This window comes from Theropithecus gelada, chromosome X, assembly GCF_003255815.1.
Source record: "Theropithecus gelada isolate Dixy chromosome X, Tgel_1.0, whole genome shotgun sequence".
Classification (NCBI taxonomy): domain Eukaryota; kingdom Metazoa; phylum Chordata; class Mammalia; order Primates; family Cercopithecidae; genus Theropithecus; species Theropithecus gelada.
Window position 1 is genome coordinate 82,947,145 of NC_037689.1, and position 27,743 is coordinate 82,974,887.

Consider the following 27,743-nt stretch of genomic DNA (forward strand, 5'->3'; position numbering starts at 1 on the left):
TTGGGAGTGCTAACTGGATTTTTTATTTTTATATCAAGACACTGTGTTTAAAATTTTTACAAAGGACAAACTCCATGGGTTTCCGTTAGTGTTTTAAGAACTTTTCTTTAAAAAAAAAAAAAGCCAACAACAACAAAAACACCGCCTTTTTGAAAGAGAAATGACAGACACAAAAGAGACTGTAAAGAAAATGGGGTGAATTTCTGATAGCATTTCCCCAAGGGCAGAGGCAAAACCCAGATCAGACCCGGGGGCCCAATAGTGATGTGGCTTCCGTAGTACCTTGTTCCCCAAATCTAAGGTCCCCTGGTCTGGCCAGGCCAACGCTGTTGGCTTCTGGGGAAGCAGGTCACCCTGCAGGCTCTGCAGCCCTCCACACGGACACACAGAGAGCGTTGGAGATCTCTCCCCGACGGCCCTCCAGCCCCATCCAGCGCTAGCCCCTTTCTCCTTCCACCCCATGGTCTTGCTTGAATCTGTTTCCTTCCTGGGGGTCCTGTTCCTTGGTCTGATTGTGTGAGCACTGGGGGGTCCTAGAGCCAGAGAGACCTTCGGGCCTGGAGCCCTCCCTTCCAGAGCCTCTTAGCACTCACGGGTTGGAAAAGCATTTGTTCCAAAATTAAAAAAGAAAAATCAACAAAACAAGACCCAGAAAAAAGACCAAGTCCTGGGGAGGAAGAGCTATTCTGCTCTTTAAAGCTCCCAAGTCTGGAGTTGGTCGGTGGTGCAGTTCCAAGAGAGGCCGAAGGCGAGCACCAAGGGGGTGTCCAGCTGTTGCTTTCAGGCCCCCCAGGAGTGTCTGTGGTCAGGCTCAGGGAGCTGGCTTCAGCTGCTGTTTCATGGGTCCTCGGTTTCCCAAGGACTCATCTGCGTCCCCATTTAAAGGGTTTGTTCAGGTTTACTTCCGTATTTGTGTTTTTGTACATGCGGGTGCATGTCCACATCTGTCTATGTTTGTGCGGGTGGGTCTGCTGTAGGGTGTGGGTGCGTGCGTATACATATATGTGTGTGCGTGTGTGTCTGCGTGTGTGTGTGTGTGTGTGTGTGCATGTGTTCCTGGATCTGGGAGGGAGGGAGCCGGGACATTGGCTGTGCTCTGAGCTGGAGCTATACCCGGGTAGTGGAGTGTGAGTGGGGTAGCCCGGTACTGTTGAACCCTGCAGCAAAAGTGTTATAGGGGTGCAATGTCTGCAGCCCTACCAGGGAGTTGGGGATCATAGTGATGGTGTTGGGGGTCATGAGTGGGATGTCATCTGGGGAGCGCCGCAGGGTCAGGGTGTAGTCGGGCAACGCAGTGAGGCGCAGCGTGTCATGGGGGGGACCGGCCTCACACTCGTGGTGGGTGGGGCCCAGTTGTAACGCTGCCAGCTCCTCCTCTGGAGCAGCTCCCAATTCCGGGGCCCCGGCTCCCCGCTGAGGGCTAGGCTGCCGCAGGGGTTCCTGGCGCCGTTTGTCCTTACGGTAGTAGAGGGCAGCGAAGGCCAGAACGTTAAGGAACAGGAGGGAGGCCCCCACGGCGATGGTGACACTTAATTCAGTGGAGTAGTCACGAGGGTTCTCCACCAGGAGTGGCCCTGCATCCTGGTCCCCGTTCCAGGACCCCTGGGCATTCTCGTTGCTGTAGGCAGGTGAGATGGCTGGCCGCTTGGTGCTCCAGGTCTTGCCATTGGGCCTGCGGGTGATGTGGGAGCTGTGGGTGGTATCCGGAGGCGGCACTTTGGTGGTGGTGGACGTGTAGTGGAACATGTCATGCAGGTTGTATAGGTGGGGCACCAGATGTTTCCAAAAGGCCACTTTAGTGGCCCGGTAATGATCTCGGACCCTTGGTTTCAGTCCGATGTGAAGGTAGAGCTGGTCTCGGGGATTGTATTTGGACCAGGCCACTTCCTCAAAGCGGTTGGCCTTGGTGTGAATGAACTTGGTGTCCTGGGGGACCGGCTTGTTGGGATCCCTGAAATACCACATGGAAATCTGGGGTCACCACTCTATCTGGTTGAGGACAAGGCCCAGCATTTTTCCTGTGACAGCCAAACCTCTTTCCCAGTTCAGAACTTCCCACCGTTTCCATCTTTTTCAGGGTCCCCCTGCTCTGCCCACACCTGCTTCTTCCCCAGAGCCTGAACTCCTATCTCCTCCTTCCCGGCACTCATCCTTTAATATTAAGGCTATAGATGCTTTTTCTTTGCACATGCTACTGAGCATTTATCAATCTTTTCAGCTGCCCAGTTTTGCCAGGAGCCCCCTAATAAAGGCTCTTTCTTTCTTTCATTAAGCAAGCAGAAATTGCTGAACCTGAAGTCTCTTTCTTTCTTTTGTTTTCTTTTCTTTTTTTTTTTTTTTTTTTTGAGACAGAGTCACCCAGGCTGGAGTGCAGTGGTGCAACCTTGGCTCACTGCAACCTCTGCCTCCTGGGTTCAAGCAATGCTCTTGCTTAAGTAGCCAGGACTACAGGCGCCTGCCACCACGCCTGGCAAATTTTTTGTATTATAGTAGAGACAGGGTTTCGCCATGTTGGCCAGGCTAGTCTCGAACTCCTGAGCTCAGACAATCCGCCTGCCTCAGCCTCCCAAACTTCTGGGATTATAGGTGTGAACCTCTGCGCCCGGCCCTGAAGGCTCTTTCTGAAGTACTGCATTCCTATTTCGCATGACCTCTGACCAGCAAACCTTGAATCCCGTAGTTTGTGTGTTTGTGTGTGTGTGTGTGTGTGTGTTTGAGATTAGGTCTCGCTCTGTCACCCAGGCTAGAGTACAGTGGCATGATCACAGCTCAGTGTAGCCTCAACCTCCAGGGCTCAAGCGATCCTCCCACCTCAGCCTCCCAAGTACCTGGGACTACAGGTGCACACTACCATGCCCGGCTAATGCTTTTCCTTTTAGAGACAGGGTCTTTCTATGTTGCCGTGGCTGGTCTTGAACTCCTGGGCTCAAGTGATCTGCCTGCCTTGGCCTCCCAAAGTGCTGGGATTACAGCCATGAGCCACTGGGCTTGGCTCAATCTCATAGTTCTTCCAGTAACTCTCATTCCTTCCTAGTCCCGATGCTAACTGAGTTCTGAGCCTCAACGACATTTTTGAAGGAAGGAAAAATGGCATGAAAGACTCAGGAAGGGGAGGTAGGAAGATGAGTGAAGGGGTACCAAGCAAGATTTTGGGAACATCTTAGGAAGGGATATGATGGAAGAGATTTAGCTAGAGGAGTGGAGGGGAGGGCATGCTGGGGTCTCAAAGAAGAAAAAAACCCTATTTTCTCCTTACCCAGTCTTGGCAAAGTTGGTCCAATAGGTCATGACGACAGCACTGAGCATAACATCATTCTTGGAGAAGTTGCAGGGGAAAAGGTCAGTGGGGCCTACCATAGGAACCCCAAAAACATAGGGTACTTCATCCCCATGAGCTGCATCTGACCAAGCAGGCTTCATGAGGCTCTGGCAGTGATGATAGAAGGCGTAGAAGTAGGTAGGTGAGCCATAGCGGGCGTGCAGATCGGCTGTCACCACTGAGGGCTCTACCCACTGGTGGTCAGTGAAGAGTGCCACCAGTGTTTTACGGCGGGTCTCAGGGTTGTCACGGTCTGCCCAGTCTGTATACATGAACTTGATGGTCTCTCGCAGGGTGTCCTTACCCTCAGGATAGCCATACAGATTGTCCACAAAATTGGAGACAGAATAGTCAAAGTCAGTGCCAGAGACACCATCCTCAGGGTCCACCACCCCTTCCACAAACTTGAGACCCTCGCCCTGATTGACACCTAGCATGATGTCATAGTTGAGGAACTCGCCCTGCTCCATGAGGATCTCAGGGTCATCAGGAATGACATCACCATCAATCACAGGGCCAAAGGCCACGTGATAGCGGGCTGGCTGGATGTCCTGCTCTACCAGCTCCTTGGCACTCTTTTGCCGAAGACAGTCCACCATATCCACGGTGTCCAGCACATTACAGCCCACTTTGTCTGCCAGCAGGCTGGTGTACTTCACTGGTTGGTAGTTCACAGCCCAGCTGGACAGAGCAGAGCCACTCTGGATGATGGCTCTCTGGAAAAGTCCTACAGAAGACAGGTAGCACTAGGTCAGATCTGTCGTGTCATACATAGCCATAAATCCCCTCATTCCTTTGTCACTGAGGCTGCCCCATGGTTTAAATGGGCTAGGAAGGGGGAACAACTCTTTTGGCAGGGGATGATGTAGGGCCAAAGGAGGGGCTGCTGAACCCCTTCCTTGACAGCTTCCTCCATCCCTTCCCTGTCCTGGTGCAATGACTGGTAACTTAGGGGTTAAGGTAATGTCAGGAAGAATTAACCCCTTGAATCCCAGACGTCAGCCCCCTTATGCCGCCTCTCTTTATCTCTCCTTGTCTTCCCCTCTTGCTTCCTGCCCAGCTGGGCCCAGCTCTGTGCCAGCGCACCACCAGGGAGCTGGCACTTGCACCACAAAGGAGTCTTTTTCATGAGAGATGAGAAATGCAGGCAGGCAAGAGCCCCACATTCTGAGGGTTTGGGGAAGAAGCCCAAGGGCAAAGGCCTTGGGGTCTGAAAGTCTCCAGGGAACCTGTGCTCCCCATCTGTGGTCTCCACTGAGACTTTGCTTTTTTTTTTTTTTTTTTTTTTTTTTAGAGATGGAGTTTCACTCTTGTTGACCAGGCTGGAGTGCAATGGCGGGGTCTTGGCTCAACGCAACCTCTGCCTCCAAGGTTCAAGCATTTCTCTTGCCTCAGCCTCCCGAGTAGCTGGGACTACAGGCATGCGCCACCACGCCAGGCTAATTTTGTACTTTTAGTAGAGACAGGGTTTCACCATGTTGGTCAGGCTGGTCTTGAACTCCCGACTTCAGGTGATCCGCCTGTCTTGGCCTCCCAAAGTGCTGGGGTTACAGGCATGAGCCACCGCACCTGGCAGAGACTTTCCTTTTATCTGAAGCTACTGACACTTCAAATTCAGATTTTCCCCCAGCAGAGAGGGAACCAGTCCCCCAAACTCAAAAAGAGGATAATTTTCCCCCTCTAGGAAAAAAAAAAAAAAAAAAGGATATCATTCCCTCCCTGGCCCCAACATTCCCAAGGGAGAATTTATCCCTTAGGCACACAATTCCATTCCTTTAAGAGAAGGCCAGTTTGCATGAGTGGAAAGAGAGGGAAAGAAATGATAGATTACTACTTAAAAGACAGCCTCATTTTCCCAAAAATTATTCTCCATGCATCAATTACAGAAAAATAGAGAGAACAGGTCTTTAAAGAAGTCAAACCTTGGCCAGGCACAGTGGCTCACGCCTGTAATCTCAGCACTTTGGGAGGCCGAGGTAGGCGGATCGCTTGAGCTCAGGAGTTCGAGACCAGCCTGGGCAACATGGCAAAAACCTGTCTTTACAAAAAAAAATTCTCCCCAAAATTAGCCGGGCATGGTGGCATGCACCTGTAGTCCCCAGCTACTCTGGAGGCTGAGGCAAGAGGATTACTTGAGCCTGGGAGGCGGAGGTTGCAGTGAGCTGTGATTGCACCACTGCACTGGGAGACAGAGCCTGGGGGACAAAGCGAGATCTTGTCTCAAAAAAAAAAAAAAAAAGTCAAACCTCCAGAGACACAGGCCCCCTATGAGACAAAGCATAGCACCACTCCAGGGGGAGGAGTTCCCAGTCGGAGGAGGCACAGAACGTTTCTTCAGGCCAAGGCACCCTTGCAGCCTGTCATTTCACCCTCCTTTGGGGAAAAAGGGGAGATTCCTGTTCCCACTATAGTCACCTAGGAACACAGTCTCTCTCTTTAGAGATGCAGATCCCACCTGAGTCCTCCCTCACCAGGGTAGTCCCTGGAGGGGCAAAGACAGAATTTCTAGGTCAAAGAAGGTGGTTCTTCTCTCTCAGAGAGACAACTTCTTCCGAGAGACAGAAGGTCTTCCTGTGAGAATGTCCCTAACTCAGGGGGTTAGTGTTCAATTAAAAAAGAAAGAAAGCATCCTCGCTCACAGATTTCCTTACTTCAGAAAAGGGCACCTATTTCAGGAAGATCTTTCCTTCTTGAGAAGCTCAGCTTTGCCTCTTAGAGATAGAATGTTCCCTGTAGTCCAGAGGTGGAGAAAACATTTCCTGCTGAGCAAAAAGGACCTATTCTGCTCTCTTGGAAGGGTCACTGGCAAAGGGACCCACCACAAGGAGAGAGGCCAAAAATGAAAATCTCCCCGGCAGCTTGCACAGTCCGGGAAGAGGTCTGGAGTCCGATAATAGACCATCGTCCTATGGAAGGAGCCCACCTCACGGGTTAGGGACTCTCATTTCAGATCCACTTTCCCCTCTAGGACGTTTCCCCTCTTGTACAGACTTGTTCTTCAGAGAGAAAGGCAGAGAATGGGTGTTTCTTAGACCTAGAAACCAATTTCCACCCTATATCTCTACTGTGAAGTAACATGTCCTTCCCATACTGAAAGATCTCCCCCAACCCCTGTCAAACTATTGTCCTCTGAGGGGACAGTTGTTCTATTCCCACTCCCCCAGATAAGACTCCCACATCAGAAGGAGAATCTTGCTTTCCCGGGACATAAATGGGATTCTCTTCCTTCCCTCTCCAGCTTTGGGAGAAGTACTTCTCCCAGAGGAACATTTCTCTTCCACTTCTTGCCAAAGGGATACCAAGCTGGTAGAAGAGAGCTGGCCGATTCCCTTGGATGCCCTGGGACATGGATGGAGCACGCTGGGGCAGCCAGCACTTGGCTAGTTCATGTTTTGCCCCATGAGTTACTCACCCTCTGAGTGATGTGACAACGTGAGGAGGCTGACGCAGGATGCACCAATGCCCGAGCCAAAGACGGTGATCCGGCGGGGGTCTCCCCCGAAGAAGGCAATATTCTCGCTCACCCAGCGGAGGGCCTGGATCTGGTCAAGGAGCCCATAGTTGCCCTTGGCAGCCTGATCTCCAGTACTCAGGAAACCTGGATTCGACAAAGGGCATGAGGACAATGAAGGCAGAGGGATGGAGGATTTGGGTGATGACGGCAGGCAGGGTCAACAGGGGAGGTGGGGATAGAGAATGAGCACGCAGCGTAGTTCTTCCCACCTAGCTAACTTAAACCAGTGCTCCTTTCTGCAATGTCCAGCATCGTCAACAGAGGAGGGGTCGGCTCCCTGCCTCCCACCTGTTATCCAGCTTGGAAGGAGGGGTCTGCAGACCATTTGAAGTGGATGCCTCCAGGTAGGAGACAAACTGCAGAAACTGCAAATGTCTAGAACTCAGCATTCTGAGCTACTATTGAGGACCTTACCCTAACATCTGGCAAGATAGAATGGAAACCTTGGAGTCAGACAGTCCTTGATTTGAATCCTGGCTCTATCACATCTCAGCCATGTAGCCTTGGGCACTTAGTTTAAAATCTCTGAGCCATAGTGTCCTCTTCTGTAAAATGGGGATACAAATACCTCACAGGGTTGTAACAAGGATAAAACGAATATAATCATCTAGAACATGCTCAGCACATTGTAGCTCTATAGTTACTCCTCTTTCCCAGTTGTTCTCTCTCCAAAGGAAGTGTAGATGATCCCAAGAGGCAACAATCCCTAAACTCTCCTTGCCCTTCCTGTTCAAATCAGTCCCTCTCCACTTCTTTCTGGGGCCTCGATGGCCCCCTTCCCCTCATTTTCAGGGCAGGTCCTCATTTCCCTCCCTTGGAGGCCTAACGAATCAGAAACTCTGGGGGTGAGGCCCAGCAATCTGTGTTAACAAGCTCTCCAGGTGATTCTGACACCTGCTAAAGTTGAGAAACCACTGGATCAGACCATCTTTTTCATCTGGTGGAGAAATAGGGAAGTAGCGCAGTGCGTTACCACAGAAACAGGTCTTCCCGCCCCCCCACTGGAATTTGCTGCTGAGGAGACATGTCACCATGGAGACTACCTTCCCACCCACCTGCTGGGATTTGCTGCTGTGGAGACTTGTTGCCATGGAGACTACCTTCCTGCCCACCTGCTGGCTATCCCACAGAGATGTCCTATATTCCCCCCTACTCTGCTTCCATTTTAGACTGATCCTGCGGCCTTATTTCATCTCTCTTCCCTGAATCCTTGGGTCCGTTGGAAGGCTCTGTCTTCTCCTGCCATAGGCTTTTGGAAGAAGTCTTTGGAGGTGGGTAATTGTGGAGCTCCTACACACTGGAAACCCACACTTGGATCAGTATTTTTACTCCCCAGTTAAAAGCTCATTCACAGCACCTGGAATCAACTTTGTGCGAGGCCATGTTGGAGAAGGCTCCCAGAGCTCATGGGGAGTTCTCTGGTGGTCCTTGCAGTCCATAGGCAGAGGCTGAATTCAAATAGACTCAAGCAGTCACAAGACCTCACCACTGTCTTTCTCAAGTCCTTCTGTACGTAGCTTCTGCAAAAGAGCTCATCTCATCCTCTTCAAGTGTGTTATTAATTTACCTCTGGTACAATTAAGTATGTAAAGTACTTAGTTCTTTCTCCCGGGCCCTAGTCACAAGTCCTCTTTAGCCCCAGGTTGCAGAGGAGGAAATGAGAATGAATTAGAGAAAGCCTGCATGAGGATGAACAAAGGAACCCTTGCTCTTTCAGACAAGGAAACCAGCTTTTCCTTTGCGTGGCCCATTCAGAAATTGAAACTGCTCCTTTGAGTCTTAAAACCTTGGCCGGGCACGGTGGCTCACGCCTGTAATCCCAGCACTTTAGGAGGCTGAGGTGGGAGGATCACTTGAGGTCAGAAGTTTGAGACCAACCTGACCAATGTAGCAAGACCCTGTCTCCTTTTATTTTTAAAACAAAATAAATTAGCCAGTTGTGGTGGTGCATGCCTGTGGTCCCAGCCACTCAGGAGGCTGGGGCTGGAGGATCATTTGAGCCTAGGTGTCAAGGCTGCAGTGAGCTGTTATTACCCCACTGCACTCCAGCTTGGGGGACAGAATGAGACTCCATCTCTAAAAAAGCAAACAAAAAAAAATCCCTCAAAACCCCAACTCTGTTGACCATGATCCAACCCAGCTGCCCAAGCCTTGGGACCCTCTGGCAGAAATCACTGTCCTTCTTTCAGTCCACCCTTCCTCCTCTCTCCTTCCCCTGTATTCTCTTCTCTTTTCCTTTTCTTTCATTTAGGCAATAGTGGTCTTGGCTTCAGCCTTTTCCAAGGCATCATTTACTGAAATGTGTCAAACATGTCTGCCCTGATCAGCAGGCAAAGCCTGCATTTGGATGTAGTAGAGCAGACTTCTCCAACATGTATCAATTTCCTGGGTTAGGAACAAAGGCCTGAAAGGGCTGGATGGAGGATTTTTTTTTTTTTTTTGGATTTTTTATTTTTTTAGAAGGAGTTTCACTCTTGTCGCCCAGGCTGGAGTGCAATGGCACGATCTTGGCTCACTGCAACCTCCGCCTCCCAGGTTCAAGTGATTCTCCTGTCTCAGTCTCGCAAGTAACTGGGATTACAGGTGCACGCCACCACACCTGGCTAATTTTTGTATTTTTAGTAGAGATGGGGTTTCGCCATGTTGGCCAGGTTGGTCATGAACTCCTGACCTCAGGTGATTGGATAGAGGCTTTGACCATCACTCTCTGCTCCCTCAGATCCTATGAGCCTCTGGATAAGGGGCCCTGAAGCATGTGGATGATGCCATGTCAATGATCCCTACTCCACGAAGAGTCCTACTTGAAATACCATCTCCAGGCCAGGCGCGATGGCTCATGCCTGTAATCCCAGCACTTTGGGAGGCCGAGGCCAGCGGATCACCTGAGGTCGGGAGTTCGAGACCAGCCTGACCAACATGGAGAAACCCCGTCTCTACTAAAAATACAAAATTAGCCAGGCACGCCTGTGGCACATGCCTGTAATCCCAGCTACTAGGGAGGCTGAGGCAGGAGAATCGCTTGAACCTGGGAGGCGGAGGTTGCAGTGAGCTGAGATCGTGCCATTGCACTCCAGCCTGGGCAACAAGAATGAATCTCCATCTTAAAAAAAAAAAAAAAAAAAAGAGAGGAAGAAAAAGAAATACTATCTCTAACAGGCTCAGGAAGATGACAGCAAACCTGACCAACCGCAAGCACACAAAATCTGGCATTCTGGGAGAGGTCACTCACTGCTAGTTCCCAGTAACTCAGCCATCCACAGAAACCGTGTGAGAATGAAGGCTGAAATACCCAACTCCATAAACTGTCAGAATAAATCGGAGCCAGTCTCCCTGGGCCCAAGTTTATACTGTAGTTCATGGTAAACTGCTCGTCAACAGAAGATGGGGGAATCTGGCAGATTGCAACAAAACTAGATATTTGTGTCACTCAAGACTTGATGTTTACTGGGTTTTCGGTTTGCCTGGAGGGTACCTGAGCAAGCACGTAGGATTCAATTCTGGAACCTGGAGTAAAAACTTGGCAAGTTCCTGCTTGCTCAGCCTCAGGGATATCCACATCCTATATCCTGCTGGAGTCCCTTTCTTTGTTGGCCTCAAGCCCAGTGGGGCCTTCTCAAATAATAGCTACCCCTCTGCCTTGGAGAGGATTCATGGATTAGCCTGTGACATTCTCAACATGCATGAATCACCCAAGATATCTAGAAAAGCACCTTAGAGGCCGGGTGTGATGGCTCATGCCTATAATCCCAGCACTTTGGGAGGCCGAGGCAGGTAGATCACCTGAGGTCAGGAGTTCGACACCAGCCTGGCCAACATGGTGAAACCCCGTCTCTACTAAAAATACAAAAATTAGCCAGGCGTGGTGGCAGGTGCCTGTAGTCCCAGCTACTTGGGAGGCTAAGGCAGGAGAATTGCTTTAACCCGGGAGGCGGAGGTTGCAGTGAGCCAAGATCGCGCCATTGTACTCCAGCCTGAGTGACAGAGCAAGACTCTGTCTCAAAAAGAAAAAAAAAAAAAAAAAAAAAAAGAAAGAAAGAAAAAGAAAAGAGAAGAAAAAAGAAAAGCACCTTAGAGTGATCCGCCTGATGAGTTCAGTGCTCAGGAAAGCTGATGGGAAAGAGAGTGAATGAATGCCTGTGACTGGGGTCCAAAACAAGCCACCTGTTCTGGGATGCTTTGGGCAACAAAACAACAAAGGCTCCACTACACAGGAAAATTCCCAAGCATCAGGGACAAACCCATGTTCTACATCTGGTGTCAAGAGACAAAAACATCTTATATGTACCCAGGATCCAATATGGGCTTATTGATTATATTTGTGTTCCAAAACAGGAACTGAAGGGTATGTAGGAAGTGGTGAGGAACTTCTGAGCAAATCTCAGTGTAGGACTCCTTCTGAGTTTTCAGTAATATTTGATCATCAACTGCTTAAGCCCAAAGAAGAATGTTCCTGCCCCCCAGATGTGCTGTTCTGGTTATCCAAATGACAGGGGGCTGTCAAGTGCGAGTTCTTAACCTGATTTTCATGGATGAACTTAAGAGGGATCTGTAAAATTGTTTTTTCTTTCTTTCTTTTCCTTTTGAGATGGAGTCTCACTCTGTTGCCCAGGCTGGAGTGCAGTGGCATGATCTTGGCTCATTGCAACTTCCGCCTCCCAGGTTCAAGCGATTCTCCTGCCTCAGCCTCTTGAGTAGCTGGGACTACAGGCGCCCGCCACCACGCCCAGCTCATTTTTGTATTTTTAGTAGAGACAGGGTTTCACCATGTTGACCAGCCTGGTCTCGAACTCCTGACCTCAGGTGATCCACCCACCTCATCCTTCCAAAGTGTTGGGATTACAGGCATGAGCCACCGCACCTGGCCCTGTAAAATTGTTTTCTTAAGCATGTGTGTGTCTGTGTGTGTGTGTGCGCGTGCATGTGTGCATCGTTCCAGGGCAGAGTCCAGAGCTTTCATCAGAATCTCAAAAGGGTCCAAGACCCCCCAAAAGGTTAAGAACTTCTGGTGTAGAAGCTTAAGGATTACAGCAGCTGAAGGACTCTGAAGTAATCAGCAAATCAGGATATCATATGGAATGCTCACCAGCGACAGCCTTCTGTGCGGCCCGCAGTTCCCAACTGACACTGTGGAGAGTTCACATCCTACGTGAAATGCCGAGCCTCTCTCCAAATCCTAAGTCTCTCCTTCTGTCTCCTCTCTGCTTCCTCTCCCTGACTCTCTCGTCCTCTCCTTTTCTTCTCTTCTTTGCTTTCTCCTGTCTCTCGCCCTCTTTTCCGTGCTCTCTTTCTTCATCCCTAGCTGCTCTGAAGCATATTTTTAATATTCTTTGTATTTTCCAGTAAACCTTATAGAATGGAGCATTGTGTTTATATTTTTTTAAGCAGCTGAGTTGAGTGTTTTCTGTCACTCTAAGAAAAGAAAGTAGCAAAATTACTTTTGGCTTTGAACTACCGTGTACATGTGTCTGTATATCTGTTTGTGATTACATTTGCACGTTCATTCCTCTCTAGAAACTATGGAGCCCAGCTGGGCGTGGTGGCTCACGCCTGTAATCCCAGCACTTTGGGAGGCCAAGGCAAGTGGATCACTTGAGGTCAGGAGTTCCAGACTAGCCTGGCCAACACAGTGAGACCTTGTCTCTACTAAGAATACAAAAATTAGCTGGGTGTGTTGGTGCACACCTGTAATCCATAATCCCAAATTGCTCAGGAGGCTGAGGTGGGAGGATCACTTGAGCCTGGGAGGTCAAGACTGCAGTGAGCCATGATTGCACCACTGCACTCCAGCCTGGGTGACAGAGTGAGACTCTGTCTCAAAAAAATCAATCAATTAATTAATTAATTAAAAAAGAAAGTGTGCAGCCCTAGTGTGCGGGTTTCCAGCCACCTTCATGGTACCATGAGATTCAACAGGACAGAACAGCTTACAAGAGCCTCACCATGGTGTCTGAGGTAATGCAGAAAGACAGAGGGGCAGGGACAGAACCATGACATCCCAACATCCCAAGCCTACCAGACCCTGGGGAGACCAGCGTGAATGGCCTGCATGCTCCATATTCAGTGTCCCAGGTGCCAATGAAGGGGACACAGACTTTGCTTTTTTCAAGGAATATCATTTCTGCAGTTTGAACCCCAAAAAGGTACCTTCCTATCTCACATAGTATTAATTGTAAGCCAAGAGAAGATTGCCATTCTGCGCATACAACTACACCCAGAAGTGAAATGCAGCCCCGGGGCCTCTGGGATTGGAACTGACAAAGCAATATAGTCAAGAGAAAATTAAGAGCCAGGCGTGGTGGCTCATGCCGGTAATCCCAGCACTTTGGAAGGCTGAGGCGGGCAGATCACCTAAGGTCAGGAGTTTGAGACCAGCCTGACCAACATGGTGAAACCCTGTCTCTACTAAAAATACAAAAATTAGCCGGGCATGGTGGTAGGTGCCTGTAATCCCAGGTACTCAGGAGGCTGAGGTAGGAGAATCACTCGAACCCAGGAGGTGGAGGTTGCAGTGAGCCAAGATAGTGCCATTGAACTCCAGCCTGGGCAACAGAGCAAGATTCTGTCTCAAAAAAAAAAAAAAAAAAAAAAAAAAAAGAGAGAAAAAGCAAATTAAAATAAGGCCGGCCGGGCGCAGTGGCTCAAGCCTGTAATCTCAGCACTTTGGGAGGCCGAGACGGGCGGATCACGAGGTCAGGAGATCGAAACCATCCTGGCAAACACGGTGAAACCCCGTCTCTACTAAAAAATACAAAAAACTAGCCGGGCGAGGTGGCGGGCGCCTGTAGTCCCAGCTACTCTGGAGGCTGAGGCAGGAGAATGGCGTGAACCCGGGAGGCGGAGCTTGCAGTGAGCTGAGATCCGGCCACTGCACTCCAGCCTGGGTGACAGAGCGAGACTCTGTCTCAAAAAAAAGTTAAAATAAGGCCCTTGAGGTGGGAGGATGATCACTTGAGCTCAGGAGTTCAAAACTGGCCTGGGCAAGAGTGAGACCCTGTCTCAAAAATTAGATAAAAATGAAATGAAATGAAATAAAATACGGTCATGTCCCCTAACTAGCCATGGAATAAGCCACGCCTAACTGCTGGTTTAGCACCCATATGCCTACAGACCTGACCAAGAGCCTATACTCCCGCTGAAACTCTTCTCCAGGAAGAAGTTGGCTTCTTCATGCCACTACAGGGGTGCGGGGCTTGGGGAAGCATGAGCAGGGCCCTGTGTGCTTAGTCACCCTCTCTGAGGCACTCATTTACCTCAAGACCTTCACCATAGATAGGCATGGGTGGTCACCAAGGAAGGTACAGGGTTCAGGGGCAGCCTAAATGACTGACACAAGCTTGTGCACAGCAGAGAATGCGCGGGTGGGGAGGTGTATGGGTGCATATGAGGAGGCATTTGGGCAATGAGCGCGTATGAATGGGAGTATGTGTGCGATGGGTGGGAGTGTGCAGGGGACATGCATAGAGAGAGTACAAGGAGTGTGTATGTGTGCATATATGGGATAAGGAAGTGTGGGGGGACTTGGGGGGATGCGGTTGGGCATGGGTAGAGGTGTGTGTGCATGTATGGATACAGGTGCAGCCCCATGTACACGGATGTGTATGTATTTGTGGGGTGGGGTGAGGGGAGAAGTGCATGGGTGTGTGCTGGGTGTACATATGCAGGCTGTGTATGGAAGAGTGTGCACATGTATATGCATGCATGCACGATGTGTGTGTGTGGGGGAGTGTATGTGTAGGGGAATGACATAAGGGCAGTATGTGGGATGTATGTAGATGTGGATATGGTGTGTGTGTAGTATCTGTGTATGTGTAGGGTGGGACAGTGTGGACAAACAGGTAAGAGTATATGTGTGTAGGGAAGGGGAATGTTGGTTTGTGTTTCTGAGGAGATAGGGACAGGTGTGTGTGGTAGCAGGTGGGTGTGTAAAGTGGATGTAGAAGTGGGGTGTGCAGGGGGATACGGGCGTGTACAGGTATGTGTGCGGGGTGGGTGGAAGGAATATTTATATACGTTTAAGGTGTATATGTGTGGAGTTTGGGTGTGGACGTGGATGTGCAGGGTGTAGGTTTTTGTGTGGGCTGTAAATACGGGGGTAAAGTGTGGGTGTGGGTGTGTATGCGTCGTGGGTATGGGTGTAGATGTGGCTCCAGAGACATGGGGAGAAGCACATGAGCATGTGTGTGCACATGCAGAGGGTGAGAGCCATCTGCGGGGTGCAGATGTGGAGTACACAGACCGTGTGGGTGTGCGGGTGTGCGGGTGTGCGGGTGTGCGCGTGTGCGCGTGTGCGGGTGTGCGGGTGTGCGGGTGTGTGTTCTGGAGAGACTATGTGAGTGGAGTTACCTGGAGTGCTGGGAGAATGTGTTTCTGTGTGAGGGGCCTGGAGATGTGAATGTGGGGCTAGGTGTGTGTACTTTGTGGGGGTGAGTGAGAAATCACCGTCTGCCTGCAGCTGCATGGCGGGGTGGATGTGTAAACACGTGAAGGTAAATAGGTGTGTGGCCATGGAGTGGACTGGAAGGAATATCTGTGCATGTGTGGGGTGTTTAGGGATGTGGGGCGGGTGAGTAGAGGTGAAGACGGGACAGTGGAAAATTGAAGCATCCTACAAAACCCAGCCAAGTGAAAGTCTGGAAGCAGAGACCTGGCTTGGGACCTGAGAGAAGGTGTGAAGTTTGAATTGAATTTCCAGTGGCATCTAAACCTTCTAAGAAAGGGCCTGGGGATATGGGGAAGCCCCTAGCATTTGGGTAGGGGCCAGAGGATAACACCATTTTGACTGTGGTTATTAGCACCAGCTAGAGAAGCAAGGCTCTCTGTTTTTAAATTCTCCAGCATTCTTTCCTCCCCTCCTTAAGAAGCCAGTCTTCCTTCTAGGCACCAGACAGGGAACCATACCTAGCACTCCAACCCGATAGTTGAGGGTGATGACGATGACATTGCCATAACTGGCGAGGACGCTGCCATCAATCATGTTGCCTGTCCCTTCCATGTAAGAGCCTCCATGGATGTAGACCATGACGGGTTTAGCACCACTGTCCCGGATGTCTGCAAGGAGAAGGGGTGAGACACAGGCTGGGTGGGATGCCCTTCCTCCCCAACCCCCGCCAGCTCGGGGGGTGGGTGCGGGCAGCAAAGCTATCCCAGGTGCCAGGACACCACCGCCATCCCTGAGGGCAGGACTCATGAGGCTGCTCAACCTGGAGCTCAAGCATCAGCCTGAGACAGTGGGACTTCAGTGATGTTTTTGAAGGCTCTGGTTTCAAGTGTCTCCCAGCTGAAGGCAGCCAGGCATGTGATATAGCCAGGCCTCAGTGGGCCATGGCTGGGCCCTGGGGGCGGGGGGCAGCAGAAAGAGGAAGGGCTGGTCCTTTAGCCACATCAGGTGAGTCGCTGCCCTGGGCACCCAGGAGTCCTGGGACCTGACATGGCTTTAGAGAGCAGGAGCTGGGGAGCCCTGAAACCCCCAAGACTAGACCAGTTACATGGAAAAACGGCCATTGGCAGCAGCTGGCCCCCCAGTGCAGACAGAGACAAGAGGTGTGGGAATAAGGGGTGGCACAGGGAGAGAACAAGGAAGGATGTGGGGAAAGGGGAGTGAATGGCAGAGATAGGGTGGGGGGAACCTTGTTGACATGGTTTCTTAGCCATGTGCCCATTTCCCCATTCTCCCCGGGCAGACTTAACCAGAAGCATTGGGGATGGGGCAGAACTAAGAATGACAGAGCCTGCTCCCAGTCAGCACCAAGATGAAGATGGAGCCTCCCCAGAGGCCATTCAACAAGGGACCATCAAGCAGCTGCTCCCAAGCCCAGGTGGCACGGCATCAGGGCTGGGGCAGTCAAGAGAAGGCTCCAGGCCTGATCACCTCTGCCTGTAGCCTGTCAGTCTGTGAACTGGACCAGTACTCTCTGCCATGCCAGCACAGCCCTACCCATCACCAGTGGGCCCCCCTGAGCTGCCTGGCCCCTTCGGGACAGAGGGGCAGGGCCAGGGCATGGAGGAGGAAGGGATGCTCTCTGCTGCAGAGCAAACAGAACTTGTTTCTCCAAGGAGGAAGGCTGGTCCGATCATTGCCCAAGGATCTCATGCCATTTATTGATGGCTGTGGTGTCCTGGCCTTAGCCTGGCATTTTAGCCCACTCTTTCTGGCCTTGTCTTGTACCTACTGCAGCCCCTGGCCCCAAGACCATCTCTCTCTTTTCTAGGATAAGGCTGGGGAGGTTCTGGTGCTGCTTTTCCAGCCCCTTTGGTTGTCACTGCCTCAATCCCCAGTTCGCCGTCCTGCGGGGTCCCTTTCCCAGAAGCCAGGCTCCCTGTGAGACACAGGGGTCTCTTCACTGAAACACAGGTAATCTCCTTGCCGTTCCGTTGCCTTTGTCCTCTCCCCACCCTCAGTGGTCCTGCTTTCTCTCCACTCTCCCTGCTGCTCAGTAGGGGCAGGTGCCTCTGAACCACAGAAGATGGGGAAGGGGCGGGAGACCCAGGCAAGGAGGATGTCCTCCCCATGGCTCTGCTTGTGGTCCCCTGCTCCTGCCAGCCATGTCCATCACCCCGGAACTCCCAGTGGCCAACGGGGCCAAAGACAGATGAACAGCCCAACGGCCTTGTACAGGAACAGAAACACACCAACGGACAGACAGACAGACAGACGGGGCTTCTCCCCATCGAGAAGGGGAGGGGCTCTGTGCCATGCACCAGCCGCCGCGCCCTGCAGCCCCCAAATACCTTCATCTTCATCCCCGTCATTATCCGCTAAGTCCTCGCCCTGTTTCTTAGCGCCGGATCCTGGGGACCAGACACGGGGAGACACAACAGCACAGAACAGAGAACAAAACAGAGAGAGAATTCAAAAACAGCATGACTGCAGTGTGGCCCAGCAAGCCAGCTCCGGGCCTGGGCCCAGGACAGGCAGGAGGGATGGCAAGAACTGAGGGAATGGGTGGGCTGAGGCCCAGACCTTCACCAGGATGATGGTGTTGCAGGTCCCTGCTGTGCTGGCCTCTCTGCACCGCCCTGCCCCGCCTCCCTGTCCCCAACAGCCCATCTCAACCAACTACCTTTCCAGTGAGGAAGGAGGTAGCAGCAAGTGGGCCAGGGCACAGAGCCAGAGACCCACTCAGGGGAAGGATTCATTCTGGGTGGAAGGGGCTGCTCGTGTGTACACAGGCAGGTTGAGCTGGAGAGCAGGGTCAGGTACCAAGGGTGAGGGGCGACATTGCCAGCAAGTGTGGAGGTTGTGGATACGAGGTACTTAGGGCAGAGATGTGTACAGGGACCCCAGGCCTGAGCTCCTGGGGCCCAGTGGGCAGGTTCAAGCTGGGCCTCAGCTGACCCTGATCCCCACAGGAGAAAATGGGAGATGAAGCTTTCCCTCTGGTCTTCCTTGTTGGAGCCCCTGCTCTGGTTAATGGCAAATGGGGTTCCTGCCCACAGGAACCAGTGTTGAGAGCAGCAAGCATTGCTCTGAGATGTAGAGAGAGCCAGAGAGGGACAGAGGGAGAGAAGAAAGGGGAAGAGGAGAAAGGGATGGTGAGAGAGAGAAAAAAAAATAGAAGAGAAACAAAGAGATAGGAATAATGGTCACAGCTCCAACCATGTACTGAATATTCACCATGTGCCAGACACTCTATTTCTGCCATATTGTTTGATCCTTATACCCCAATGAGATAGGTCCTATTTTTATTCCTGTTTCACTGATGGGGAAACTGAGGTTCAGAGGGGTAAAGTGACTTGCTCAAGATCACACAGCTAGGAAGTGCTAGAGGTGCGATTCACACCCAGGTCTGCTTGACTCCAAAGCCCATGATCTTTCCACTGCATCATGCCACCTTTCTGGGGTGGGGGAAAGGGGAGGGGAGGGAAGAATTAGATGAGAAAAGCAGTGGGGCATGGAGGGGAGGGGAGAGAAGGGGAAAGGAGGGTAGAGAAAAAAGAAGAGACTAGAGGTGAGAAGGGAAACATTTAGGATCTGGGGCTAAGCTGGCACAAATTCTCCTTCCTGTTCTAAGGAGGCTAGAAGTGCATCCTGGTGATGGCCAAGGAGGGAGAGGACCGGCTGTCTGGATGCTGGTCAGTGTGTGGAAACAGAGGGGGCTGTGCTGCCACCCCAGGGCTTGCTCTCTTGCATCTATGACATCAGATACCCTCAGCCTGGAAGGAGCAAAGAGCCCTCTTTCCCAGCCGGTCTGGACTCTGATGACTAGATTTCCTTACAGCCATTCATCAAAACAGGAACTGCCCTCATCCTACAAAATGGCTTTTCAACTAGGACAAGAGCACAGCTCTAGGGGAGAAATTGCCTCTGGCTCCCTGAACTTCCGGTGGCACCTACCGTCTTAATACATTAGCTCAACACCTGCCACTGCTGTCCTCAGAAACCTAATGGGACATGGGTATCATCCCTCACACTGTGGACAGCCTACCAAACGGAAAGGAGTCACTTATCCCCAGACACGAATTCCTTCCAACTTGATGGGGTGGGGTGTTGGGGAGATGGGGCAGGTCTTCCCCAGGAAACCCTTCATTTCCCATCATCCCTGACTTAGAAGATACATCCCTTGTGAACCCCTCTGAGAGTGTCCCTGGGTTGCTGCATTGTCCCAGCCTCCTTCACACAGATGCCTCTGCTCCTTCAGCCTGGCACTTGCTGAGCGGCTCCTAGCTGCCATGCCTCTTACCCAGGCCAGCCTGACTGCCGACCACCATTCCCAGACCCTGTGCCGCTGAGGGATCCCAGCCAGGCCAGCCCCCAGACCTCTGCACACCACAACCCTAACGACCTCTGGGGATGGGTCTCCCTCAAGAGGCGGGATTTGTCACTCTTCCAAATGGCCACCAGGTCCTGGGTAGGGAACTAATTTGAACAGCGAAATGACCAAATGCCTTCCCTTGCACTGTCTGGAATCCACTTCCTGATTGGCCCATGGGACTTAGGGAAACCAGCTGAGTTGGTTTTTTTTTTTTTTTTTTTGTAGATGGAGTTTCACCCTTGTTGCCCAGGCTGGAGTGCAATGGCACCACCTCAGCTCACTGCAACCTCCACCTCCCGGGTTCAAGCGATTCTCCTGCCCCAGCCTCCTGAGGAGCTGGGACTACAGGTGCGTGCCACCATGCACCTGTATTTTTAGTAGGGATGGGGTTTCACCATATTGGCCAGGCTGGTCTCGAATTCCTGAACTCAAGTGATCCACCCACCTTGGCCTCCCAAAGTGCTGGAATTATAGGCATAAGCCACTGCGCCCGGCCAAACCAGCTGAGTTTTAATACAAGGCTAAGAGCTTCTTCAGAGCAGTGATTAGGCCTTTAGTCATTTCTAGATCTTTCCTCTACCTTACATCCCTCCACATCCCAACAACACCTAGCACATGGCCTTGCCCACAGTCAACAATCACAATCGGTAAATGTGCATGTTTGAGCCGGGGCTTCCAGTCTGCTCTCTGGCCACACTCTCAGGGCTGGACTGGACAGCCCAAGGCTCTTACTGGGAGATCATTCTTCCTAAGAAATGGTTAATGTGAATGCCATCTCCTCTCCTGCAGGTTTCTTTTCTTTTCTTTTTCTTTTTTTTTTTGAGACGGAGTTTTGCTCTGTCGCCCAGGCTGGAGTGCAGCGGCACGATCTTGGCTCACTGCAAGCTCCGCCTCCCGGGTTCACACCATTCTCCTGCCTCAACCTCCCAAGTAGCTGGGACTACAGGCACCCGCCACGACGCCCGGCTAATTTTTTGTATTTTTAGTAGAGATGGGGTTTCGCCGTGTTAGCCAGGATGGTCTTGATCTCCTGACCTCGTGATCCGCCCGCCTCAGCCTCCCAAAGTTCTGAGATTACAGGCGTGAGCCACCGCGCCCAGCCGCTCCTGCAGGTTTAAGAGACCTTCTTCCTGAATTCATTTATAGACTAACAGAATGCTAAGGCCAGAACTGTCCCCTACCAACCTCAGATGTGGAAACAGAGGTTCTTGAAGGAAAAGACTTGGCTAAGGTCTCGCTGTGAGTTGGCAGCAGAGCTGGGACTCAGGCCTTGTGCTTCCCAGACCTGTACTCTTTCTGCAGCACCATGATGCTTCTGAATTACACGAAAAACATCAATTGCCTATAGTGTGTGAGGTCCTGGGTGGGATATGGGGCTGTGGTGAAATACTATCCCTAGAGCAGCGGGTCTTACTCCATGCTCAGGTGTGCATTAGAAGCACTCAGGGCTCATGTTCAACATATAGATTCCCAGGCTCTGCCCCCAGAAATTCTTATTCAGTAAGGAGCACCCCATCCCAGGAATCCTGACAACCCCATTCTGAGAAACCCTGCCCTAGGACATCAAAGGAAAACAAACTCCCAGCTTGCCAGAGGGTTGTAGGGATCAAGCTGTGATTTTTCCACCTGTTCCTTAGGCTGTTACTGTTCCAATTCTCCCCAGTCCAGCCACATCTCACCATTTTTTTTGAGTTGGGGAGATGGGAATGAGCAGATGGGAGTTGCTTCCGTGTGCTACAGTGGAAAGAACATGTCCTGAGGGTCAAGAGACCCAGGTTTTGGTCCCAGCTCTGCCACAGACCAGCGACGGGGGCCTTGAGCAGCAACAAGTCACTCCCCTGGGCCTGTTTCCTCATCTGTAAAATTGGGATACTGATTCCTGCCTTAGATGCTTCCAGAGATGTAGGGAGGATTCTACAAGGTAAATGCCAAGGCACTTTACGAAAACATAAAGTGATATTCCAACAGGAAGAATTATTATACAGGGGGAGAAACTCCTCTCAGCATGAGGGCAAATTTAAAATTCAGGATCTTGTGCCTCCTTTAAAGTCCATAGTTCCCAGAGACCCCCAAGTTCTGCCACCAGAGCAGCCTGGGTCTATCAGCTACACTCTGGCCAGAGGTGGTGGGGTGGGAGGCAGAGGTGTGTATGGCAGGAGTTATTAAACCTGTGTACACGTGTTTGGTCTAAGCTTCAGGGTGGGACAATTGAGTCTAGACTTTCAATCCAGGAGAAAGAACACAGAAGGGGTGGTCTTCTGGCTCCACCCACTAGGAAAAGGGTGGAGCCTCTGGCTCCATCTCGGCTTCCTAGAGTTTCTCCTGAGGTGTCACCGAGAGAGCCACTGGCTCTGCCTTTGGCACACACTTTAGGGTGGAATTCGGGGCTGGGAATATTGCAAGAAATAGGGTTGCTGCTTCTGCTCTGAGGCTGCCTTAGGCCACCAAATCCTCCCTGCAAGGCAGCCAGGGCCCTCGGATGAGGTGGCGCTTATGCCTGCTCACTGCCCCCTGAGCCTGGGCTACTTAGAGGAAGGCTGGGTCCTGGGGGCAAGGGCAGGTGGGCAGGCAGCCCTCCCTCTCTCTCTCTCTCCCTCCCCGCCGGCTCGCTACCTACCTCCTTTCCTACAAATTTTCTTGTTGGGCTTTCGGGCGCATTCCTTGGAAATCCGCTTTACTGTAAAATGAATAAAAAACTAAAAAATAACAGGAGGCCTCTGCCCAGGGGCATGCACCCCCCACCCCCCAGGCCCCAAGAGCTGAGCTGCTCTGCAGGCGGCACATGGCAGAGAGCCTGTCCCACCATCTCCTTGTTTCTGTCACTTACCTTAGTGTGACCCCCGCGGGAGGAGGCATCAGCTAGTGAAAGAGGCGGCACCTAAGCATTGCCCACCAGGCTTGCCCCCCGCCCCCCACACACCCAGCGTCCTTGGCCACACACACCTACCACCTTTCGAAGCAGGTGGAATGGCAACAGGGGGGCCTGGTGGAGCCAGCATCCTCCCGCGGGCAGCTGCCAGTCGTGACCCATACTCCCCCAGGGGACCCCCATCCAGCACTGGACCTAGACCCATCAGAGCTCTCAGGCCGGGCCAGGCCCCTCCTGGCAACAGTGTCACTCACACATGGGAGCTCGGACAATGCTGGGAGAGGGAAGAACGGGGAGCGGGGTGGGAGGCCAAGCAGAGTGATGGTTAGAAGCATTTTCACAGACAGACAGACGCATGCTGCAGGGCACACAACCACATGCAAGCCACAAACACAACAGGGCAGGCGGGAGGCAGGGAGGGCACAGTGCCTGGCCGCAGCACTCACCATCCTCCGTCGGCACATAGACGTTCAGGTAGAGACAGTCTTCGTTGGGCTCCTGGATGTAAGTAGCGACGATATCCAAGTTGGCAGTGAACCAGACTGGCAGCATGACTTCGGGCACAGCTGTGTGGATGTTCTGGGGGCACACTGGGGGAAAGTGTGTGGCGTTCCGGATGCCCGACCAGGATGGGGGTGGTTCAGGGGGCAGGAAACGTTTCTCGCCGATCGGGGGAGCTGCGTAGGGCACCCCCAGGTATTGGTCCACAGGCCCCAGGATCTCACTGGGCAGTGGTACCCGGGCACCCCTTAGCTTCCCAAAGTGAGTGTTGACTGTGGGTGCTGGGGCCTGGGTACTGGCTCTCAGCGCCAAACTGAGGAACCACAGGGTGAGGCACAGGCTCCTGCCAACCGTGGGCTTGGGGCTCAGGGACAGCGAGGGCGGGCCAAGCCGCAGCCACATGTTCCGGGCAGGGGGACTGGCAGGAGAGGCAGACTCCAGGGTCACAGCATCAGCCCAATAGGCAGCCCCTTCATGGCCACACTGACTTGAACCTCAAAACTGAGCTCTCGAGGGACACCTACAGGTGCCCAGCAACGTAGAGAGCAGGTCGTCCAAGCACCACAGCTTCAGAAAGGGGACTCCCTCAGGGCCAGACAGGCCTGTGGAAAGAGGGAAGTATGTGTCATCCAAGATGGTCTGGGAGGGCGACAGAGTTGGTCTTTGGGGGCCCCGCTGGGCTTGGGCTATTCTCTTATAGGCAGGAGAGGTTTCACATGGCCAGGGGCCCAGGGACTCACAGATGATCCACTGCCAATCAGAACCATTCTACGTGCCTGGCCATGGCTGGAAAATCCAAGGGGTTTGACAGTGACAGTTGTTGCCACTGCAAGTTCCCGGTGCCCAACTTCAACCCCACAGCCAAAGAGGTTCATCAGGGTCGGCTGGAGCCAGAGTAGCGTGTGACAGCCAGGGGGTGGGGAGAAACAAAGATGGAGCTCAGGTCCCCGGGCATGCTGCTTGAACGGAGCTGTGTAGCCCTTGGGACCTGGTAAGCCCACACACGGACCTCCACTTCAGGACAGGGTGGGATTGTCAACCTCACTCCGGGACACTAAGACACAAGAACAGAAAGCAGCGAATCGGCAGAGTCCCACAGAGAGACTCCCTCACCCTCAGGCAGGGCAGAGGGCAGGACAGCCATTCACCGGAGTCCCTGGACCCTCCTGCGCCCCTTCTGTACATTTCTCCTCAGCCCTCACTGCTCCCAAATCCTTAAGCCTTGGTCCTTTCAGTTGGCTCTCTCTTAATTCACACCGAATTCCAGAAGTGAGGTAGAAAGAGTTCTGCCTAGCACCCTAGGCATTGTGGATGCTCTTCCGGTGTATTATAAAATAAACAACGGAGCGTGGGGAACACATATTCAGAGACTCATAGAAATAAACTCACAAAGACTCAAAGAGGGAATGAGAGAGACCAAGCCAGGATCACAGACACTGCGATATTCACTCACAGAGACATACATTCCAAACCCACAGAGATCCCCTCATATAGTCCCACATTCTGAGACAGAGCGCCTCACACAGCCAGAGCCTCACAGAGTGATACATTCAGAGACACACACAGAGACTTACTGAAATATAATCACACATACCCGCATAGGTAAATATCCAGACACATGCAGCATAATGGTGACACATAGGTGGAGACAGAAACAGAAATAGCAACACACTCAGACACACAGGCCTTCTGACACAGTTACACAGTCAACACATAGACACAGGCACACACAGATACTCCCGCATGCTCCCGCACACACACGCACACACATGCACACGCACGCCACATGCACGCCACATGCACATTTAGTTTTCCTCCATTTCTCCCGCCTTCCCAGATTGCAGGCCTGCTCCTTTAAGAACTGGCTGAAGGGGTGGGGGAGGGAGATTGGGAACGCCCGGCAATCAGCCACCACGAGAGGGGAATGAGAATGTGTGTGTGTATGTGTGTGTGTGTGTGTGTGTGTGTGTGTGTGTGTGTGTGTGAGAGAGAGAGAGAGAGACAGAAAGAAGAAAAAGGAAGAGGAGGGAGGGCGGGTAAAGTGGCTTAAGGGGTGGGGGCTCAGAGGAAATGAGGAAATGGGGAGCAAAGTATTGGGGGGGAAGATCCCAGACACTGCCCAGAATGCACCCGGGTCGGGGGAGGAGGGGAAGGGGAAGGAAGGGGTAGGAGTAGGGAGGTGGGGCAGGAGGGAGTGGGTGGGTGTGTGTATGGGGGGGGATAGTCCGCAGCTGAGTTCACACAATCCCCCCATTCACCGTCTCCATGGCAACTCCAGGGCACAGACTGCTCATTCACACAGCTTCCCCGCCAGCAACCCCCCCCCATTAACCCCCTCGGTGCTGCCCCCACCCCACAAATTCCATTAACCCTTTCGGGATGACCCCCTCTCCAGTAACCCTTCGGCGCCAAATGCCAAATTCTCCTTTGAGTCAATTCCCTGCAGCCCCTCCCCCGTGAACACCTAGACAATCGGACCGACCCCCAAACGCCCTCTGTACCCTAGGACCCACTGTGAATCCCCAAGGCCAAGATCTCCATCCTTGCCCAACTTGCAATTTGGGAGAAGACAAGGGGAGGCAGCAATGCCGGGGATGAGAATGGCATCTGGGGGTACTTTTGGGGCTGCAGAGGTGTTGGGCGCGGGGCATTGTGCAGGAATGGACCAATATTGAGAACTGCAGTATTGGGGGCTATGAGGGCTTGGAATGGATTGGGGGATGGAGTTGCACTGGAATGGGGGAGGATAGGATAAAGGCCTCCATTGGGTGGGGGGGCTGCAGAGAGTGGGGGAGGGAGCCTGGCTATGAGATGCTATGATGGAAGGGGGATGGAGCTGCACTGCAGGGGAGGGGGGACTGGCAATGTGCAATCCCGGGATGGGGCTGGGGGCCCTCAATAGGGGTATTTTGATGAGCATGCGGGATGGGCTGTGGAAATAGAGGAACCATGGGCGGGAGGATGATAGGGATGCGGGATTTAGGGAGGAGGTAGAGGAGAGAACAGAAGCGGGGGAGGATCGGGGGTCAGGGGTGCCGATGGAGAACATGGGGTTGAGAGGGATGGGGGCCACTGGCTGGGGAGTGGAGGAGCCTGGGATTGGGAGGGGTTAGGATGGGGGCAAGGTATGGGCAGCTAGAGGATGAGAGACCGGGGCAGGCGGCCTCACCTGTTCCCCGGGCTGCTGCAAGCGACTGAACCGGGCCACGGACCACCCATATCGCCTCCAGGCCAAGGGCTCCGCACCCCGAATCCCCGAGATCAGCTCTCCGGCAGCCTGGCTGCTGTGCCCGCGCACCGAGGGGGCGCGCTGCGCGTGCCCGGACACGGGGGGGCGCGGTCCCTGCCATTAACTCCTTTTGTGCCAGAGATGGCTCAAGTCCTGGGGCATGGCCCAATTCCCCCCATGCTCAGGCACGTTCCGCTCCCTCTCATGCACGCGCACACACACACCTCAGATTGCAAGCTATCAGACAGGTGATCTTCCAGGGCAGCTAGCCCAATCTTTACCTGCAAAGCTTGAGACCTTGACCCAAAGGGAGAAACTGAGGCACTGCCTGCAGGAACCCTCAGTCATACTACACAAAAACACACCTCCACCTCAGTCAGCATCCCTTCTAGCACCAGCACTACCCAAGCAGCAACCAGTGGGGCCACTCTGCTCTCATCCTGTCACTCTCCCAAAGGTCAGTGCTGTTCCCTTCTGCTGCTTCTGCTGGGGCATGTCAGACTCGGACTGTCAGCATGCCAGTTGTCTGACCATTTCAGTCTCTCCCCTCCAGGTTCAGTGTCTTTGTGTCTTGTTTTTGTATGTGGCGCACCTGCCGTTTGTTTAGCAACCCCCAAGCCCCGCTGAATGTCCCTCATCCCAGCCAAGCCTGTACTCCTGTGACTCCTCAGAATGTTTGTCAGGATAGAGTAAGGGAGAAGAAAGTTTCGGTCATGTTTGCCTTTACGCTGTCAAGGAGTTCCATTCCTTGTGCACGCAACTCTTAAACTTGGTAAGTCCCATATAAGCAAGGGCTTCGTGGGCCTCAAAGAGGGCTATTTTATTTTTTATAACTTGGGTATTGATTGGTGCTCCTGGTTTTGCCAGCACACTAGACACTTCCCAGTAATAGGGTGCAACTATGGCTTGCATGTTATCCTTAAGTTGTCAAATCATCCTGCACCACCCACTCACAAGGCTGAGGCTGATCCTCTTCCAGCCCTAGCTAGGCAGGGCAGAAGACTCCAAGACTCCAAGACTCCATTGTAGTAAACGAGTTGGCTCTCCTGGACAGCCTTGGATCTAGAACTGAAACTGGAAAGCAAGAGGGCGAGAATGGCCCTGCCACAGCTCCAAATGTGACTCTGGGGTAACAGTTTTGAGTTTTCTCTACTGTAAAATGGGAGCGAGCAACAGTCATCCTGGGTAACTGCCAAGGTGGGTCATGTGAGAACAGGCAGTTCTGGCAGCAGGGCAGAGAGAGAAAGGGTGCTTATTTTTACTGGTCTTTCTTCCTCCTAGAACCAACCGGTCCTTGCACGACCTATTCTATGATGGCACATGCCAATGGAGGGCAATTTTTCATCCAGGCATGTGACTCTCAGGGAAGTTCTCTGTCCTATGAAAGGTATGCCACTTGGTGCATGATGGGGACCACACAAGATGACAAGAAGCGTAGGCAGTGTCTGTCATCTCCACCCTCCCCAGCTTGTTTGAGGCCCAACATCTGGGGTGTTGTGGAAGAATCAGGTTCCACTGATGTTTCCCCTGGCCTAAGGGCCCCTCCTCAATCCCAATGG

The 27,743-nt window shown here is 52.4% G+C and overlaps 1 protein-coding gene across 4 annotated transcripts; it reads right to left on the reverse strand.

Annotated features, from left to right (window-relative positions):
* On the reverse strand, positions 1-26,259 carry NLGN3 (neuroligin 3). 4 transcript variants are annotated; one of them, XM_025373495.1, is made up of 8 exons: positions 26,125-26,259; positions 22,901-23,557; positions 22,203-22,262; positions 17,562-17,621; positions 15,732-15,881; positions 6,732-6,917; positions 3,257-4,046; positions 1-1,951 (listed from the first exon to the last, which is right to left on the reverse strand). In XM_025373495.1, exons 2-8 carry the CDS (start codon positions 23,355-23,357, stop codon positions 1,108-1,110), a joined length of 2,547 nt encoding a protein of 848 aa, XP_025229280.1. In that variant the 5' UTR covers positions 23,358-23,557; positions 26,125-26,259; the 3' UTR covers positions 1-1,107. The 4 variants fall into 4 exon arrangements, with proteins under 4 accessions (XP_025229280.1, XP_025229281.1, XP_025229283.1 ...); XM_025373496.1 differs by lacking the exon at positions 22,203-22,262; XM_025373498.1 differs by lacking the exon at positions 22,203-22,262 and having other exon boundaries at positions 22,901-23,044; positions 26,125-26,253.
* Between the last annotated feature and the right edge of the window lie 1,484 nt (positions 26,260-27,743).